Source organism: Elephas maximus, chromosome X (genome assembly GCF_024166365.1).
Source record: "Elephas maximus indicus isolate mEleMax1 chromosome X, mEleMax1 primary haplotype, whole genome shotgun sequence".
NCBI lineage: Eukaryota > Metazoa > Chordata > Mammalia > Proboscidea > Elephantidae > Elephas > Elephas maximus.
The window spans coordinates 164,042,213-164,061,832 of record NC_064846.1 but is presented as its reverse complement, the minus strand read 5'-3'; the positions used below and the strand labels follow the sequence as shown (position 1 = coordinate 164,061,832).

The 19,620-nt window shown below is 42.7% G+C and overlaps 1 protein-coding gene across 3 annotated transcripts in view; it reads left to right on the top strand.

The window, feature by feature from the left end:
* BMX (BMX non-receptor tyrosine kinase) overlaps positions 1-19,620 on the top strand; it is a 57,259-nt gene that overhangs the window by 22,385 nt on the left and 15,254 nt on the right. For all 3 annotated transcript variants that reach the window (XM_049873374.1, XM_049873373.1, XM_049873372.1), the window contains 8 exons: positions 1,063-1,238; positions 4,277-4,348; positions 5,286-5,339; positions 10,039-10,093; positions 11,587-11,666; positions 15,055-15,182; positions 17,754-17,828; positions 18,954-19,125. In XM_049873374.1, the coding sequence (XP_049729331.1) occupies positions 1,063-1,238; positions 4,277-4,348; positions 5,286-5,339; positions 10,039-10,093; positions 11,587-11,666; positions 15,055-15,182; positions 17,754-17,828; positions 18,954-19,125 (812 nt within the window). The remainder of the gene's footprint in view (positions 1-1,062; positions 1,239-4,276; positions 4,349-5,285; positions 5,340-10,038; positions 10,094-11,586; positions 11,667-15,054; positions 15,183-17,753; positions 17,829-18,953; positions 19,126-19,620) is intronic.

Here is a 19,620-nt window from a genome sequence, read left to right as displayed (position 1 = left end):
TATATAAACAAAATCATAAAGTATATAGAATTTTATTGTCTGTCTTGTTCAGTTTATGAGATTTGCCCATTCTTATTGCTGTCTAGCATCCTTTTATGTGAATATACCACTGTGTTAGTTTCTTTTGCTGCTGTATCAAATTACCACAACCTTAGTATCTCAAAGCAACACAAATTTACTATCTTATAATTCTAGAAGTCAGAGTTGAAAATGGATCTGCAAGGCTGTGCTCTTTCTGGAGGTTCCAGGGGAAAATCTGTTTCCTTCTTTTTTCCAGTTTCTAGAGGCTACCTACATTCCTTGGCTTGTGGCCACTTCCTCCATTTTTAGAGTTAGCAGTGGTAACATCTTCTCTCCTTGCTGACTTCTTTCTGTCCTCACATTCTTATAAGAACCTTCTTATTAGAAACTTTCTGATTATACTGGGCCCACCTGCTAATCCAGGATAATCTCTCCATCTCAAAATTCTTAACTAAATCACATCTGCAATGCTCTTTTTACCACGTAAGGTAACATATTCACAGGTTCTGGGATTAGGGCATGGACATAATTGGGAGGCCATTATTCAGCCTACTGCAACTGAGTATGTTTAGTCTTTTATCCTCTCAATGTGTATTTAGGTGGCTTACAGTTTTTATCTAGTTGAAATAATTCTGCTATGAACATTCTTTTCTATGTCTTTCAGTTTCACATTACTGTTGAGTATACATATAGAATTTTGGGGTCATGGAGTATGCACATGTCTAGTTTTAGTAGACTTTGCAAACAACTGTCCAGTGTGGTTGTACCACTTCATACTTCAACTAGCAAAATATGAGCGATCCAGTTGCTCCATATTCTAATACTGTTGCTTGCTCTTTCTTTCTTCCTTCCTTCCTCCCTGCCTCCCTCCCTTGCGCCCTCCCCTCCTTTCTTCTTTCCTCCCTCCCTCCCTCCCTCCCTTCCTCCCTCCCCTCCTTCCTTCCTTTTTGAAATTTAAGAGCTAATATACTTCGGTTGTTAGTTCCCAGTACATGAATCTGTGGCTTCCTGTGACATATTAAAATCTCTTGTCCTCCAAAGCTGAAGATTCCTCGGGCAGTTCCTGTTCTCCAAATGGATGCACCATCTTCAAGTACCACTGTAGCCCAGTATGACAGCGACTCAAAGAAAAGCTATGGCTCCCAGCCAAACGTCAACATGCAGTACGTTCCAAGGGAAGACTGCCCTGACTGGTGGCAAGTAAGAAAACTGAAAAGGTAAACCCCAGCTTTCAGGCTGACTGTACAGAATGTAGAGTAGGCATTACCCACCCCTGGCTTGCACCGCAGCCTCAAAGCTGAGATGAAGCTGTCCTCTCAGAAAATGTTCAGTGCTTGAGCTAGAAGCCTGGGAAGCAGAGGCCCCACTGGGGCCCAGCAACATAGATTTTCTACTTAGCTAATGATTCAAGTAATACTTGGGCATTTTCCATCCTCTTTCCTGCCTGCTTCCTCCAAATAACCCCACATTCCAGGACACAGAATCTTCAGCATGTATGTTTTCGATGAGAGAGTTTAGCACGGGTTTATTTTTGTAGTGTGCTTTGATGTCACTAGCCAAAAGCTGGATGGATAGCCTTTCAGGCAAGGCCATGGCTGAGCTGGTTAGTCTTCTCAGCCTAAAGATTCTACCAAAAGCCAGAATTAAAGTACCTTGAAGGCAATGCCTAAATTGTGTCTGTCTCTGTGGTCGGGCCACAATCAATGCTCAATAAATGTTGGATCAAATTCAGAGATGAGCATAAAGAAAGGCTCGAGGGACTACCCTTCCTTACTTGCTGCCTCAGACCTCCCCATCATGCTGTCCGCTGGCCGCCATCTTCTCACCCAGTTATCAGCATTGTGAATGGTACCGATGTCTGTCTTTCCCCAACGCGCGTGCAGAGCCTCTCTCCAACTCACCACGTGTCTCTTCTGTTTCTTTTGTCCTTGTCATCTTGTTCCTTTATTCTGTCCATTCTCTTCGTTTTTACCTAAAGCAAATGCCTCACTATACCGATGATACAGCCACAGGGCCACACGGAACTTGAAAGAATGTAAGTGTATTCTTGTTGTTGTTTGCGGTGTCACCAGTTGTGGTCCCTTTCATTGCAAAGTGGAGCAAGAAGCCAAGTGTATTCATCTTCATCTGGTGCCTGAGAGGAGGGGTTACATTTATCCTCCTGCAGCCCAGAGCTCTTGTGGGAGGAAGTCAATAAACCCAAACCAAGGGGAGTGGATGTCATGGTAACTTTGTGTCAGGTCCCCTCTCCCGGACCAGTTTTCAAATAAGTAGTCCGAGCTATTGATTGACATGGGGTTGCCACAGATCTGCCAGCTCCAGGATTGCCATTTGTTGTTGTTAGTTGCCATTGAAGCAGTTCTGACTTATGCCCACCCCATGGTGCAGAGTAGAACTGTCCCATAGGGTTTTCAAGGCTGTGACCTTTCAGAAGCAGGTTGCCAGGCCTTTCTTCTAAGGCATCCCTGGGTGGGTTTGAACCGCCAACCTTTAGGCTAATAATATGGCGCTTATCCGTTTGCACTGCTCATTGCATATTTTTGTATTTTAATTTTTAATATTGCATTAAAGCATTATTTATTTTAATTACTGAGTTTTTTTGATGTCCCCTTAAATTTTGCCCCCAAGTCCAGTGCCTGAGTCACTTCATGCTAGTCCCGACCTTGGATTTTTCCCTAGAACTTCAGAAACCTAGATCTTTAATAACAAAACCAATCCAAACCTGCGACTGTCAAGTCAATTCTGACTCATAGTGACCCTGTAGGACGGAGGAGAACTAAGGGTTGACTAATCACCTCTTAACTCATTGCATCTGTGAGTGAATTATGATAATTACTAAACAGTCTTCATGGAGCTTGAATTTTAACAAAGCAGCCATATTGTCAGATACTTTTTATCACTTTACAGCATTCTTCCTATCTTCACCTGAGCTGCTTTTCAATCCTTATTTTTTCTTATTAGTAGAATAGCATGTGTTCCTTTCAAACCATTCAAACATTCCATGTGCATGCCTCTAAAATTTTTTTCCAAGTATATGCTACCATAAGATATAATTACCAGAGTGGGTTCTTGCCACACAGTCTTCTTTCCCACTTGCTCTTTTCACTTAACAGCTTGATCATTTTCTGCATTTAAATACATGAGGATATACCGCACTATTTTACTGGCTATGTAATATCCTATCCTATGGATAAACCTAAGTGATGTTGTATTGATGAGCATTCTCCATGTGTTCTTAAAAACAAGAAGGCTAAATACATTTCTTTAAAAGAACCAGTAACCAATTGCCATCGAGTCGACTCCGACTCCTGGTGACCCCACGTGGGTCAGAGTAGAACTGCGCTCCACAGGGTTTTCAATAGCTGATTATTTTTAGAAGTAGATCTGCAGGCCTTTCTTCCAAGGCACCTCTGGGTGGACTCGAACTTCCAACCTTTCAGTTAGCAGCTGAGCATGACAACTATTCGCACCACCCAAGGACTCACTAAATTACTCAGCCTTTTAAAAATAGGACTTTTCTTATGAAGAGATGAATTTAAGAATCTATCTCAGCGGGCAAGGCTCTTTGGGAAGGCTAGGAGGAAGGAATTCTGGTGTGCAGGCATTTCTGGAAATGTAGCCAGAGGAACATTTCCTTGCTAAGGAAGCTTGTCACTATGAAGTGTGCTTTTGAAAAAGAACCTGGGCTATGAAGGCAAACAGGAAATAGGTCCTACATTCCAGATAAAACAGCCTTTGGAATTTGAGAGGCAGGCCCTCCCTCAGCCTCTGCTTAATATCCAAAAGAAAAGAGATAAAATGATGGGTGGCGGAGGGTGGTAAACTCCTGCGGGCTCCATCTGTGTCCGGTTACAATGCTCGGGGTTTTCGAGACTTTTCACTGTCATCACAACAACAAAGAGGAAAATTACAACTTATTTTAAAGCATAAAAATGACAGAATGCTTGCATATCTACAAGACAATCAGGGCAAAACTAGTCAGATGATTTACCGAATCCGGTTTTCTATTGTTTGGGGTCATTATGAGCCATTATTAACAATTCCCTTTCATTTAGGGATACTGCCAAACTACCACTTTTTCGTGGAATTTATGCAAGGACCAAAAAGCAAAAACAACTCATGAGCTTAAATTTCCAAACAAGTAAAATGTGTGGGTCACGATGTTAATTAAAGCCAAAGCATAGCAGAACAAAATCACTTTTGTCATTCAAGATTTATAAATAAATCTAAATTTAGAAACCGTATCTTTTTGTAGCAATGAAGATTTCACAGGCAGCAACCAAAGGGAAAGAAATGTTTTAAACCAGAGCGCCTCAAAGATTTCATGGTAAGTCCAATTCAGATACTCCTTTGCACGCAGTATTGGCTTCCACTTGCAGGAAAACGAACCAAATTTGCAATAATTTTGCAACTAGGCTTTACGTTTAAGGTAAATATAAACCAAAAAGCCACGTGGTTTGCCTCTCTACACCCATCGTTGTTGTTAGCTGCTGTTGAATTGAGCCCCAATTCATGGAGTAGGTAGCTCTAAACCTATGACTTTTGGGTTATAGTTGTCCTCACCCTGATTTTTCTACCTGTATTCACAATATAAGGAGCCCTGGTGATGCAACAGCTAAGCGCTCAGCTGCTAACAGAAAGGTTGGCGGTTTAAACTCACCCAGCAGCTCCCCAAGACCTGGTGATCTGCTCCCATAAAGATTACAGCCTAGGAAACCCTATGGGACAATTCTACTCTGCCACGTGGGTTGCTATGGGTTCAAATCGACTCAACAGCACCTAACAACAATAACATTCTTGATTACACAAGTGTTAGCGTGAACATTAACACATCTAATTCAGGCAGGACATCTCCAACAGGAGGAAAATCATCCCAGAGTCGAATAACTCTTTTTTTTAAGAATAGCCCCAAACACAGCCCAAGATATTTGTTTAACTTTATACTATGCTGTCACTGAGAGAGTCTTCATCTATTTCACAAGCCCACTCTACTGGAAGGGTCAAAGCAATCCAAGTTACTGGGAGCCTCTTGGTGACCTCTTGGCTGAAGGAGTCATTCTCTCATTACTGCTCATGAGCCCAAATTTTGAGCAACCCTCTCTCTTTACTTTGCTGATACCTCTCCAAGTGCAAAAAGGGAAACCTAACAGTCTAAATTTTATTTACGTGCATAAAAGCAGGATGGGATTTGACTTTGTAGTGCTAGGCACTCGTGTTATTTCTTGGCGGTTTTTCACATTCATGTTGTTTCTCCTTTTCTTAAGGGGAGTCCCTGAGTCAAGTTCGTCTGAAGAAGAGGAAAACCTGAATGACTATGAGTGAGTGTTGAAAGCCCTCTGTGTTCCTCTAACACTAGTCATGAATGTTTCCATTCGGTTCTTCAAAGGCATTAAAACAGACAGCTCAGAATTGCTCACGGGGCTGTATCTACACAGGCAAACTCTTGTGCGGTTCTGGGCCAGTTATCTAGATGACGGGTGAAAATGAGCTACAGTATTAACAGTGAAAATATTTTTCCCAGTCTGGATTATCTAACTTGGCTGCACACATTCCTTGGGTTTATCATATACCCCGAGTCCCCTTCATCTCACTTTGTCTTTTTAGATCCTGGACAAATAAATTTAGATATGGTGTTTCCTATGGTTGTTCCCTGGGGACCCCTTTGGTTGGGGTGCCTTTTGAAGACTCATTAACATTGAATCTGATTGTTGTGAAGCTATTTAATATGCAGTAACTTTACAACATGCCGCAACTGAGACCTTTGAACGTGATAGCATTTATGTTGACAGAATTCCTTTTCTTAGGGTGATCTTGTTATTTAACATCCAAATTGGGACACTATACAGTAAGAAAGACTGCACTATGAAAAATCACACCTGGACATCAGGCATAAACTGGAATGTTCTGGGCAAACAAGGATGGGCAGTCATCCTACCTATACTGAAGAGCAGCTTGGTCCAGGTGGCCACTGAAGTCCATTCCAAAATCTGAGATTCTATCATTCTGCAAATAGGGACAAGTAATTGCCTGCTGGATGTAAAGATTGGCATTAAGGAGAGGTGGGAGTAATAGGGCAGGTTGCATCTTTCAGATACCAGATACCCAGCAGCACACAATTCACTTGGGCCCTAGGATTAGGTTATTTCTGATTATGTTTTCATACGAGTGGCATATTGATGATTTATCGACTACCTGTTGGTGAGAGCTTTCACAAAGTGCTTGCCGCTGCTTCCACTCCCCCTCTTACGTCTAACCCAGCCTGGTTCCAGGTGTAATTGTCATACTAAGACATCAAAGGCTGAGAAGGGCCAACACCAGGTAATTTCCAAAGATTCTTCTTTTAAAGAATGCCCACTTTAAAAGAAGACAAAGGCTTAAACCAATGGAAGTGAACCTTTAATTGTGAGTTTAGTCTTTAGCATGTAGATGAACTGGAAGTATTTCTTTGATTTGCAAAGCCCAGATCTGACCTTTTAGACAGTCTCTACCCTCGTCTTCTCGAGATTCAAATGGTGAGTGAACAATGTACTTTGGGAAAATTACTAGGGAAGACCTGCCCTCTTCAAAATCAAAGAGATGCCAAAGGGAGCTCAAGGTTAGATGGTTATAGGATCTGGGGGTTTGGCCTTCTCACATCTCTCTTGGCGCTCCCAGATTCCTACTCTACCAGGTGTCACCAGGGCCTTTGTTTTATCGCCATAACTTCAGGAGCAATTCTACTCCATTCAATTAGAGACTGAGGCACTGAATTTTAGATGTAGAATCATGCCTTAGCGTTAGGGCTTTGCTGCTCTGAAATGGAAATACCGAAATAGTTTTAAAAATAAACAGAGCCAGGCCTCAGCAAAATTATGACATGGGCAATGTCTGAATGTGTGTGTATAGATGTGTGTACATGTGTCAGTGTGTATATGTGGGAATGTGTGTCTTTTTGTATGTGTGAGTATGTATATGTATATGTGTGTACACACAAGTGTGTGTGTGTAAGTGTGTATATATGTGTATGTGTGTGTGTGTGTGGGGTTACACATACTACCTCACTCCTCCTCGAAAGGCTTCTCTCCACTCTGCTGATCATCTCTTCCTTCAGCCCCCCACATGCATATATCCTGGGTCATATTCCCTAAAGGATCTTTTGATTAGACTTGATTAACCTTGACTAGCTTAAAATGTTACCTACTAAGAAAACATCAGTTAGTATCTCAAGTGTTCATTATACAGAATTTATAAAGGTAGAGTCAGAAGAGACTTTCAAACTTATCACATCCAGCACCGGCCCCCCCTAATTTTACAGATGGGGAAATTCAACGCCCAGATAGGCTAAGTGACTGAGTTCAGTCTCAAAAAACAAACAAAAAACATACCCTTTGCTGTTGAGTGGATTCGGACTCATAGTGACCCTATAGGACAGAGTAGAACTGCCGCATAGGGTTTCTAAGGAGCAGCTGGTGGATTCAAACTGCCAACCTTTTGGTTAGCAGCCAAGCTCTTAACTACTACACCACCAGGGCGTAAGTCTAGTGGAGGATTATGTTTAGAACCCAGACTTCTGAGCTGCTTATCTGGCCTGTCTAAAGGTCTTTGCATTTAGCTGAACTGTCCACCAGCCCACACTCCCTCACCTGCTGATACAGAGACTATGTTGTTGTTAGGTGCTGTCGAGTCGGTTGCATTGCAACTCATAGTGACCCTATGTACAACAGAAGGAAACACTGCCCGGTCCTATGCCATTCTCACCATCGCTGCTGTGTGAGCCCATTGTTGCAATGCAGCCATTGTCACTCCATCTCATTGAGGGTCTTCCTCTTTTTCACTGACCCTGACAAAGACTATACAGAGAACCATTTCCCTTCCCTTCCTGCCAAGTTCTGAGATGCCCTCCACCTTGATTTTCTGCTACAGCCCCTCCCTTCCACTCTCTCTCCTCATGTACTTCTTCCCCCGTCCCCCATGCCCCAGTGTTATCTTGTGGCCAAAAGGCTCTCCCAAGCCCCCAAACCCATGCCCCATTCCTCCTCACACCCTACTCATTTCCTTAGAATGACACATTGACCAAAGCCAAAACGCGTTGTTGACCTCATTTAAGAAACAGTTCTGTGGCCTGTTGGGCTCCACGTATAAAGTAAGATGTGATGGTCTTGGCTAACTTAGTGAAACAAAGAGCAACATTTAAAGATAACCCCTGGCTCTCCTACTTTATCTTTTTCTCCTGCCCAATATAACCATGTTGTTGTTGTTGTTATTGTTGTTGTCAGGTGCCGTCAAGTCTGTTCTGACTCATAATGACCCTATAGAGCAGACTAGAACTGCCCCATAGGGTTTTCAAGGAGCCATTGGTGGATTCGAACTGCCGATGTTTTGCTTAGCAGCCATAGCTCTTAACCAGGTGCTATCTGTTGCTATCCTGAAAACAAACAAACAAAAAAACATTTTCTTTTCTCATAGTTGTTGCCATGGAGTCAGCTTTGACTCACGGTGACCTTATGTGTAATAGAACGAAACATTTCCTGATCGTGCGCCACCCCAGTGATCATCGGGGTGTTGGAGTCCATTGTTTTGACCACGGTGTCAATCCATCTCATGGAGGGTTTCCCTTGTTTTTCCTGACCTTCTACTTTACCAAACATGATGTCCTTTTCTACTGATTGGCCTTTCCTGATGATGTATCCAAAGTAAGCAAGACGAAGTCTTGCCACGCCCACTTCTAACACTTAGTCCAGGGTTATGTGTTTTTTCTTTTCTTTTTTTTTGGAAGACCACAAAAGTAAAGTGCCGCTGTCATCATTTCATATCAAGAGTGCATATTCTTTTAGAAGATTATCACTGTTGATGATAGCCTTAATCACCTGGCTGAGGTAGTGTTTTTCAGGTTTCTCCTCTGTAAAGTTTCTCTTTGCCCCTTTCCACAATGTATTTACTCTTTGGAAGGAAATCACTGTGCACAGCCCACACTTAAGGAGTGTGGAGTTATGCTTCACCTCCTTGAGGGTTGAGTATCTATGTTGTTGTTTTTGTTACGTGCTGTAGTGTCGGTTTCAACTCATAGTGACCTTATGTGTACAACAGTATGAAACACTGCTCAGTCCTGCGCCATTCTCACAATTGCTGTTATGCCCATTGTTGAAGCCACTGTGTCAATCCATCTTATTGAGGGTCTTCATCTTTTTCGCTGCTCGTCTACTTTACCAAGCATGATGTCCTTCTCCGGGGACTGATCCCCCCTGACAACATATCCGAAGTATGTGAGATGCAGTCTCACCATCCTTGCTTCTAAGGAGCATTCTGGATGTACTTCTTCCAAGACAAATTTGTCTGTTCTTTTGATATTCTTCTCCAACACCACAGTTCAAAGGTGTAAATTCTTCTTCTGTCTTCCTTATTCATTGTCCAGCTTTTGCATGCATATGAGGTAATTGAAAACACCATGGCTTGGGTTAAGTGCACCTTAGTCCCTAAAGTGACAAAAGATGGGAGCTGGGTCTGGTCTACATGGGCAATCTCTGTACTATCTTTGCAATTTTTCTGTAAGTCTAAAACTATTCTGAAATTTTAAAAATCGTTAAGCAACAAGGAAAAAAAGCATTTGTTTTGAAAATAGATGCTATAAAGTGTGCTTCTCTCAGATTGTTTATAGAAAACAATAGGGTTGAAAGACAGGAGCTTCCATCCTTGGCAATTCTGACTTTCCCATTGGCATAGCCAATGCTCTAATCTCTGGCCCTCATTCAAAATGGTGACCTATTGGAGAACTTAGAGGTCATTTAGAAGGAGGCCAAAGGTTCCTAAGTGCCAGTCCATTTAAAAATATAGGTGTGCAGGCTCTGCCCCAGAGCATGGGTAGTGGGGACTCAGGAGTCTATACTTTTGAAAATCTCCTCTGGTGTTTCTCTTGAGCAGCCAGGTGTGGAACCCCTTGATCTGAGCCAATGCCTCATTTTACATATTAGAAAGTTGAGTGACAAGTTATGCAATTAAAAAACTCTTAATTCCCAAATATGGAATTCTTTCCCATTGCAGCTGGTTTGCAGGTAACATCTCCAGGTCACAGTCTGAGCAGTTACTGAGACAAAAGGTAAGCAGTCTTGTTGTCCTTTAAAATTGCCTCTTAGGACTTTTTTCAGTTGTGGGGCCCAGAGGGTAATGGGCTTTTCATAGAATCCTTATTGCTAATTACTCAGTCAACTCATCATAGTGTTGGTTGTTGATCCCATGGGTTACCAGGCCCTTCATATCTAGCCAATTCCTGTGTTTCTGGCATCTGTCGCTGCACAATAAACCAGTGGTTTGAAACAACCATGATTTGGGATTTCTCACGATTCTGTGTGTTGGCTGGGCAGGAGGTGCTTCTCCAGACTTCGCTTAGGATAACTCATGGAGCTACGTTTAGCTGCTGGATTGACTGGGGGGTTGGGCTCAGCTAAAGCTGTCAGCCGGGGTACTTCAATGCTTCTCCATGTGGCCTCTCCACGTGGGTAACTTGGGCTTTCTCACAACAAGGTGATTTCAAGGCAGGGTTCTTAAAGGACAAGCCCTGCAGTTCAAGTGTTCATTGAGTATCTGCTTTTATCGTGTTAACTAATGTCCCATTGGTCAAAATAAGTCATATGGCCAAGCCCAGAGTCAATGTGAAAGCAGACCACACAGTGCATAAATACAGAAAACCAAAAACCAAATCCATTGCCATCGTGTCAATTCTTACTCATGGTGACCCCATGTGTGACAGAGTGGAACTGAGCTCCATAGGGTTTTCTTGGCTGTCATCTTTATGGAAGCAGATCTCCAGGCCTTCCTTCTGTGGTGCCTCTGAGTGGGTTCAAACTGCCAACCTTTTGGTTAGTAGTTAAGCGCAAACTGTTTGCACCACCCAAGGGCCAATAATAAATACAGAGAGGTGATGTACTGTAGGCCATCAATGTAACTGTTTCCCACAGCTCTGTTACTGCTCATTAGCACCTAAACCAGAAGAGAGCAAGTGTAAAAGGGAATAATCCTTTGTTAGTAATTGATATGAAATTGCCAACTGTAAGCTATTTTTGACCTACAAAATGACACTTTGATATGGGTTTAACCTAATAAAAACACCAAACACAACTAAAATTTCTTTGATGGGTTCTAGTGACAATGTGATGACTTCACTACCTCACTCAGTATTTTTTCACCTTCATGGCTTTTCTTACCTGCACTTTCTGAATCTAGATATGCTTACACATTGCACAAGCCTTTAAGAAAGACACGTTGAGTGTAGAACTTCAACAATTTGTTCTGCATCTTCGGTTTTCTGAAACCTTCCAAAACCATATGGTGGTACCTTGTTGCCATCGAGTCGATTCCAATTCCTATGGTGGTATGTGGTTTCAGATTTTATTTTGGAAAGATGAAAAGATTAGGCTTCCACCAGAACAAAACCGAAAGTTATCAGAGAGGGTTAAAAATTACCTGGAAAGGAAGTGTGGAAGCTTGCAGGGTAGATCTGCAAAGAGATGGAGAAAAGGAGGAACACTGAAAACAAAGTTCTCAAGAATAATGCAAATATCCTGTGTCTTCCACATTGTCCTTCCTTTTCAGGGCAAAGAAGGAGCATTCATGGTGAGAAATTCTAGCCAGATGGGGATGTATACAGTGTCCTTATTCAGTAAGGCTGTGAAGTAAGTATTGCAGGATCTTATTTCTTTTATCTTTTGTGTATGTTCCCTGAATATGCCGGTCACTTAGTCACATTTTGGGATAAGATACTACCTTTAAAAGTCAAACTTTTGGATCAAAGTATTTCTGTTGGATTTGACCATTTGTAGGTGTCTTTTTTTTTCTTTTTTTTAATCTCGTGTAAAGGAGGGTGTTGGCTGGTACTCCTCTCCTGTTCACCCCCAGGCAGCAGCAGCAGTGTGTGCAATGCACAGCATGCCAGATCAAACATTTTTCAAAAAGTACTAGGTGACACTTGAGACTAGGTAGGCATCTCCCGCCTGGAGGGGAGATGAGAGGGTGGAGGGGGTTAGAAGCTGGCGAAATGGACACGAAAAGAGAGAGTGGAAGGAAAGAGCAGGCTGTCTCATTAGGGGGAGAGCAATTGGGAGTGTGTAGCAAGGTGTGTATGGGTTTTTGTGTGAGAGACTGACTTGATTTGTAAACTTTCACTTAAAGCACAATAAAAATTATTAAAAAAAAAAAAGTACCAGGTGATTCCCCTGGATTCAGGCTGAAGCCTAGAAAGAGAGAAAAATAGCACTGGAGACTCCACACCCTCAGCCCAAGCCACCTGCTGAGCTGAGAAACCTACCCCAAAGTCCGGTTTTGAATAAGCCATTCTAGATGGAGCCAGAGTTCACAGAACACTGAGTCAGAGTAGCTGTGTTTCCTAGGCAGCTTCTCTCTAGGTGCTGTCCTCTTTGGGTGGTTAAGAGCCGTAGTTTGAAGCCACACTGCTGAGTTCAAATCCCAGAAGTTACCATTTCGGAGCTTTAGGGCATGGAGCGAGTTTGTAAACGTCTGTGCCTCAGCTTCCTCATATGAAAAGGGGACATTAATGTTTATTATTATCATTCTGTGGATAAAGTGAGTTAATTCATGCATTGGCTTAGAATAGTGCCTGGAACACAGTAAGCACTTAATAAACTAATTGCAAGTGCTACTGTTGTTAGGAAAAAGTAGTTATCTGCCCCATTCCACCCCCCAACACTTAGGCAACAAGACAGCCCACAGTCATCTCAGGCAAGTCCTCATCACCAACATGGAGGTTCCTCTCCAGAGCTTTACAAGCCACTTCCCCATTGGTTCTGAGCTTTTTCTTCCTTCTAAACACCCTGTGAAGCAAATAGGAAAGCTGTTTTTATTTGTACCATTTTACAGACGAGAGGATGGAGGTTCAGAGTTTAAAAAGACCCTCCCAGGAAGCACGTAAATTACCGGGTTTCAGACAACGAAGTCCACTTTCCTTCAACCACACCCACCCCTATGTCTACACTGAAACCCCCAATGCTTTGGAATGAGAATCGGACCAAGCCCTAATTACGACCACTGGAAAAAAAAATTTTCTATGTGTGCAACCCCAGTTTTAACAGTTGGATTCAATGATCCTCTGCCTTCTTGCCTTTCCCATGATCCCTGCCCTGCTTTATATAAATGTATCTTTATAATAATTAAGTAATTAAAAAGTTATTTGGTTTTTTATTCCTTTTATAACCAAAATTGTTGTTGTGATAAATATATATATATAACAAAATATTTGCCAATTCAACAATTTTAACACATGCAATTCAGGGACATTGACTATGTCCATCATGCTATGCAACCATCACCGCTATTTCCAAATTATTCCATCACCATTAACAGAAACTCAGTGCACCCTAAGGAATGACTCCCCCTCTCCCCCTCCTTCCCACCCCTGGTAACTGCTAATAAACTTTAGTCTTCATACCTTTGCCTATTCATATAAGTGGGATCGCACAATATTAGTCCTTTTCTGTCTGAATTATTTCATTCAACGTGATGTTTTCAAGGCTCATCCATGTCGTGGCATGTATCAGGCCTTCGTTTCTCTTTAAGGCTGAGTAATATTCCACTGTGTGGACAGACCACATTTTGTTTATCCACTCCTCTGTTGGTGGATGTTTAGGTTGTTTCCAGAAAGTTTTTTTAAGAATTTTTTTTTAAGGAGCATCTACCGCCAACTTGAAATAATAGGAGGTACACTGAGCAGTCGAGTGACATTTTCCAATCTCAGAAGCTGCATTCCCAGTGTGTCTCGTGTACTAGGTTGTACCTGTAATACCTACATACCAGCTAAAGCCAACCCAGTAAGAACTGGGTGACGACTTGGTTCACTGAAAAAGCAAAAGTTCCCTGGTCCTCTGGCCCTGCAGTTTGGCCAAATCTGATACCAACCGTTCTCCTAGCCAAGCTTCTTGACTTCAGATTCATTTTTGAAGGTGGCTGGGTAAATACACCAGTAAGTAGATGAAGACTCAAATGAAAACAATTCCAATCAGTAAACACCAATTAAACAGTTTCACAGAGTTTCTTTTATGAAATGCCATCAATGGGCTTGAGTGAATCGTATGTTGCTTCCAAGAGCCAATTAGCATTTAGCATTTGAATTGCTATTTATTTAGGCAGGCACTACAACAACAATAGCAATCTATTAAATGTTTCTCATGTGCCAAGCAAGATGCAAATTTGTATATATATATAAATACATAAAACCCTGTAAAACCAAAATCCATTGCTGTCTAGTCAATTCCGACTCATAGAGACTCCACAGGACAGATTAGAATTGCCCCATAGGGTTTCCAAGGAGTGGCAAGCGGTAGAACGATGCCAAGCCCATGTCTTGACTGAGATGCCATAGTTTAAAACCTAAGACAGACATAGCGCTCCTGATTAGCCTAAATCAATGCGCTCCCATTTGCCACTATTGTCTAAAAGTGGAGCAAAAGTAAAAAATAGCCTTACATGGAAAAGATTCACATGAGGAATTAAAGGACATCCCCACCCACATCATTCCCTCCCCCACCCCCCCAAAGAGCCTCCCCGCCCAAGCTCTGGGGTGACAACGCCCACAGCCCAATCGTCTTTGCCTCCCAAATTTTATCTCCATTTTTATCCTAAAAGAGAAGCGATATTCAGCAGAATGATCCTGAACAACTGCCAAGTTCTCAATCCTCAGAGGAAGCTTCCAGCTTAATGTTTGCTAAGGCAGAAGCAGTCCGAAGAGTTGGAATTGTGTATCACAAAATACACACAGAAAACTTCAGGGGATAAGATTAAAAAAACAAATCTACATATACATTTTAATATTTTCTCCCTATACCCCAATGGAGTTTCTTGCACGTTCTCGGGTTGTAACGATGATACTATTTTGGAGACATAGATTTATTTAGACTATGGAGTCCCTGGGTGGTGCCAATGGTTGAGAAACCCTCTTCGACCTTCCTCTCCCAAATTTGCAAATACATCTAAAATAATCACCTTAGCCATTATTTACCCAAGCTGCCAATGTTAATCAAAAACGTTGTAACATTCTTTCTTCCTCACTAGAGATAAAAAAGGGGCTGTCAAACATTACCACGTGCACACAAATGCGGAGAACAAATTGTACCTGGCTGAAAACTACTGTTTTGATTCCATTCCAGCGCTTATTCACTATCACCAACACAATTCAGCAGGTAACTCATTTCAGATTTTCTCTTATGGGTTCTTGTCAGTAAGTAGCAATTGTCTTGTACATTACGATCCTCCCAATAGCCTTAATTATATAGGGAGCCATGAAAGTAAGAAAAAAAAATTGCCTTCAAGCTTGGTGCCTGCTATAATTCTAACTCACATTTCCTGGGATATAGCATTAGGGACTCTACAATGCCAGGAAAAGTGAAGTGGAATGAATTGAGTGATTTAGAAGCAGAGATGCTCTTTTTAAAAGTATTCGTTCCCTTTTTTCTGTTTATGGAAGTAAGTTGATTGTAAAATTCAAACAGTATAGAAATATGTATTATTAGAAAGAGAACCTCCACGGACGATGTGGTATCTATTCTGTAAGATATTTTTTTCTATGCTGATAATAACATTTATTATTAATTTTTAAATTTTATATATATTCTTTATTGTTTCTGGTTTATCCTTTGTAATTTTTACAGAGATGAGATCATTTTACATATACTGCTTTTCAGCTCGCTTTCTTAACTCAACATGTCTGAGAGATCTTTTCATGCAAATACACCTAGTTTAGAACCAGTTTCCATCGAGTCGATTCTGATTCATGGTGACGCCATGTGTGCCGGATGAGAACTGTGCTCCACAGGGTTTTCAATGGCTGATTTTTCAGAAGGAGATCTCCAGGCCTTTCTTCTGAGGCATCTCTGGGTAGACTCGAACCTTCAACCTTTTGGTTAGCAGCCGAGTGCATTAACTGTTCGCACCACGCAGGGACTCCATAGTCTAAATCTATGTCTCCAAAACAGAATGATTACAACCCAATAATCTGCAGGAAACTCCATTGGGGTATGGGGAGAAAATATTAACATGTATATTTAGATTTTTTTTCAATCTCATTGTCTTAAATTTTCTGTGTATATTTTGTGATGCGCATAACGTAGCAATACAGTACTGTTTGTATATATATACAGATCTCGAAGGCGTGCAAAAATTTTTTTTTTACAATTAAAGGTGAAGGACTTAAAAAGTTTGGAAACCACTCATAAAAAGCAAACAAATATATAGAAAAAAAAAGTAGGAAGGAAGGGCACACGTGATATTTCCCATGACCTGGAAAGATCCCCAAGGTTAAAGCAAGAAATACACATTTTAATGGGTTATGTCAAACTACTATAAATGCTGTGATTATTTCAACCCCGCTTTTTTTTTTTACCATGACTCAAAGTACACAGTTAAAATGACTTGACCATTTAATGAAATTAACTAGGCAGTTCAGTTTTGAAAATTCAAGTTGTTTCTTTCTCGTATTGCAGTCTTCTGTAGCGTTGGAATTTTTTGCCATGCCAGTATATAACTGCAGTTATTTGTATTTGTATGCGTATTTACTGGAAGAAAGGCCTGGCAGCCTGCTTCCGAAATACCAGCCACTGAAAACCCTCTGGAGCACGGTTCTACTCTGACACAATGGGCTTGCCATGAGTCGGAGTCGACTCCCCGGCAACTGGTAATACAGATTTAAATATGACTGTAAAAGGATAGTAAAATAAAAATGGGAATTTTTTTAAACTAAAAGGTTCCATCAAGCATCTGATTTCCTTCTTTTTTAAATCACTTAAAGTTGGTTCACTCTTCTAACGTTTGCTTTGCATTGAGCTAATTTGTCCATTCAGGCAAATTAATACAACCACGGGATGAATATGGTCAGAATGGACCCTCTCTCGGCAGCACAGTGTCCTGAACTCTTTGCTTTTCTAGCTCCTCTGGAGAGAGCTTAAGCAAGGGTGTAAAAGGATGGGATGGGATGGGGTGGGGTGGGGTGGGGTGGGGTGGGGTGGGATGAGATGGGGTGGGGTGGGATGGGATGGGATGGGATGGGGTGGGGTGGGGTGGGATGAGATGGGGTGGGGTGGGATGGGATGGGATGGGATGGGGTGGGGTGGGGTGGGTTAGGATGGGATGGGATGAGATGGGGTGGGATGGGGTGGGGTGGGATGAGATGGGGTGGGGTGGGGTGGGGTGGGGTGGGATGGGGTGGGATGGGATGGGATGGGATAGGGTGGGATGGGATAGTATGGGATGGGATGGGATGGGATGGGGTAGGTTAGGATGGGATGGGATGGGGTGGGGTGGGGTGGGGTGGGGTGGGGTGGGGTGGGGTGGGGTGGGATGGGATGGGATAGGGTGGGATGGGATAGTATGGGATGGGATGGGATGGGGTGGGTTAGGATGGGATGGGACGGGACGGGACGGGACGGGACGGGACGGGACGGGACGGGACGGGATGGGATGGGATGGGATAAGGTGGGATGGGATGGGGTAGAGTGGGATGGGATGGGATGGGATGGGATAGGGTGGGATGGGATGGGATGGGATGGGATGGGATGGGATGGGTGAGATGGGATGGAATAGGGTGGGATGGGATGGGATAAGGTAGGATGGGACAGGATGGGATGAGATAGAGTGGGATGGGACGGGACGGGATAGGGTGGGATGGGACGGGACGGGATAGGGTGGGATGGGACGGGACGGGACGGGACGGGATGGGATGGGATGGGTGTAATGAGATGATGCTGATTCCATTGCAGGCATGATCACCCGGCTTCGCCATCCTGTGTCAACCAAGGCCAACAAGGTCCCCGTCTCTGCGTCCTTGGGAAGTGGTATGGACACACCCTTGGGCTCTTTAATTCCATTTCTCACCTTTTTTTTTTTTTTTTGCTAAAAAAAATGTGGTCAATTTACTGGAAAAGGGAGAAGGCAGGAAGGAGGTTTCTGTTCATATTGTGTCAGGATGTGCTTCAGCTCTAATATATTTGTTTACTTTCTTTAAAAAAATGTTTCTGTCCTCCTCCTAATCTAAATCTGTAATCTCTCCAACATTACAAAAAATATTGTCAAATTCTACCTCTTATTGGTCTTAATCATCACGTCCAATGCCCCTCTGCTCATCCTTCTTCTTTCTGGATTCAGAGCCCCGGCCTGCTCAGGGGCCAGTCTTCAACCACGTGTGTTCTGGAAAATGTAACGATATTTTACATCCTAAGGGCACCACGGAAGCCCTGGTGGTGTGGCAGTTAACAGCTACAGCTTCTAACCAAAAGGTCAGCAGTTTGAATGCACCAGGTGCTCCTTGGAAACCCTATGGGGCAGTTCTACTCTGTCCTGTAGGGTCACCATGAGTCAGAATCAACTCGACAGCAATGGGTTTGGTTTGATTTTTTTTAAAGGGCATCACAGAAGCCCTGGTGGCACAGTGACTAAGGCGCTCAGCTGCTAACCGAAAGGCCGATGGTTCGAATCCATCAGCCACTACTCGGGAGAAAGATGTGGCAGCCTGCTCCCGTTAACGATTACAGCCTTGGAAACCCAGTGGGGGCAGTTCTACTCTGTCCTACAGGGTTGCTATGAGTCAGAATTGCCTCGATGGCAACGGGTTTGGTTTGGTCAGGGCTTCAAGCACATTTGACACCAAGTCTCTCCCAGGTGTCTCCAGTTGTCATTGTTTTTACTCTGAGCCCTCTTGGCAATAACTGTAGCTGCTTCAAGAACAGTGTTGTCTGAGGAAGCATTATCATCTGGTATTATAGGTCATAGGCCACATTACCAAGGGTTGTTGTGTGTGCGTGTGCGTGTGTGTGTGTGTTTTGATTAACTTAAAAAAAAAAAAGCCTTGCTGCTCTGCTTATTGTCTGAGTGAATTCTCATTGAGAGGAAATTCCCTGGGAGGCTGTTAGCCCCAAAGCCCTCTGCTCTTGTCCTAAAGAGCCTCTGCCTTGCCTTATTAGGAATCTGGGAACTGAAGAGAGAAGAAATCACCCTGTTGAAGGAACTGGGAAGTGGTCAGTTTGGAGTGGTCCAGCTGGGCAAGTGGAAGGGGAAGTATGACATTGCCGTCAAGATGATTAAGGAAGGCTCCATGTCAGAAGATGAATTCTTCCAGGAGGCCCAGACCATGATGTAAGTCTCTTCTAAGGAGTGGAAGCTTAGCCTTCGCTATGGGAAGGCGTTATACCTGGGTGGTGCAAACAGTTTGTGCTCGACGGCTAACCAAAATGTTGGTGGTTCGAATCCACCCAGTGGTACTGAGGAAGAAAGTCCTGGTGATCTGCTTCTGTAAAGATTACAGCTAAGAAAACCCTATGGAACACAGTTCTCCTCTGTAACACATGGGGCTGCCTTGAGTTGGAATCAACTCAACGGCAACAGGTTTGGCTTGTTTGTTTTGGTTTGTTTTTATGCGAAGGTGTTAGCACTAACAGGCCTATCCCTAACATTCGTAAGGCCTGGAGCAAGAGTCCATATATCATAGATATAAATATTTAAAAGTTATTAATAAAATCGGTTCTATGCTGCTACTTTGACAATTAATTCTACCTTTATAACAACCTGAAATGCCTTATTGGAAATTAGAATTCTCAAGACTCTTTAGAGATACGAACCTCTGGCCCATGG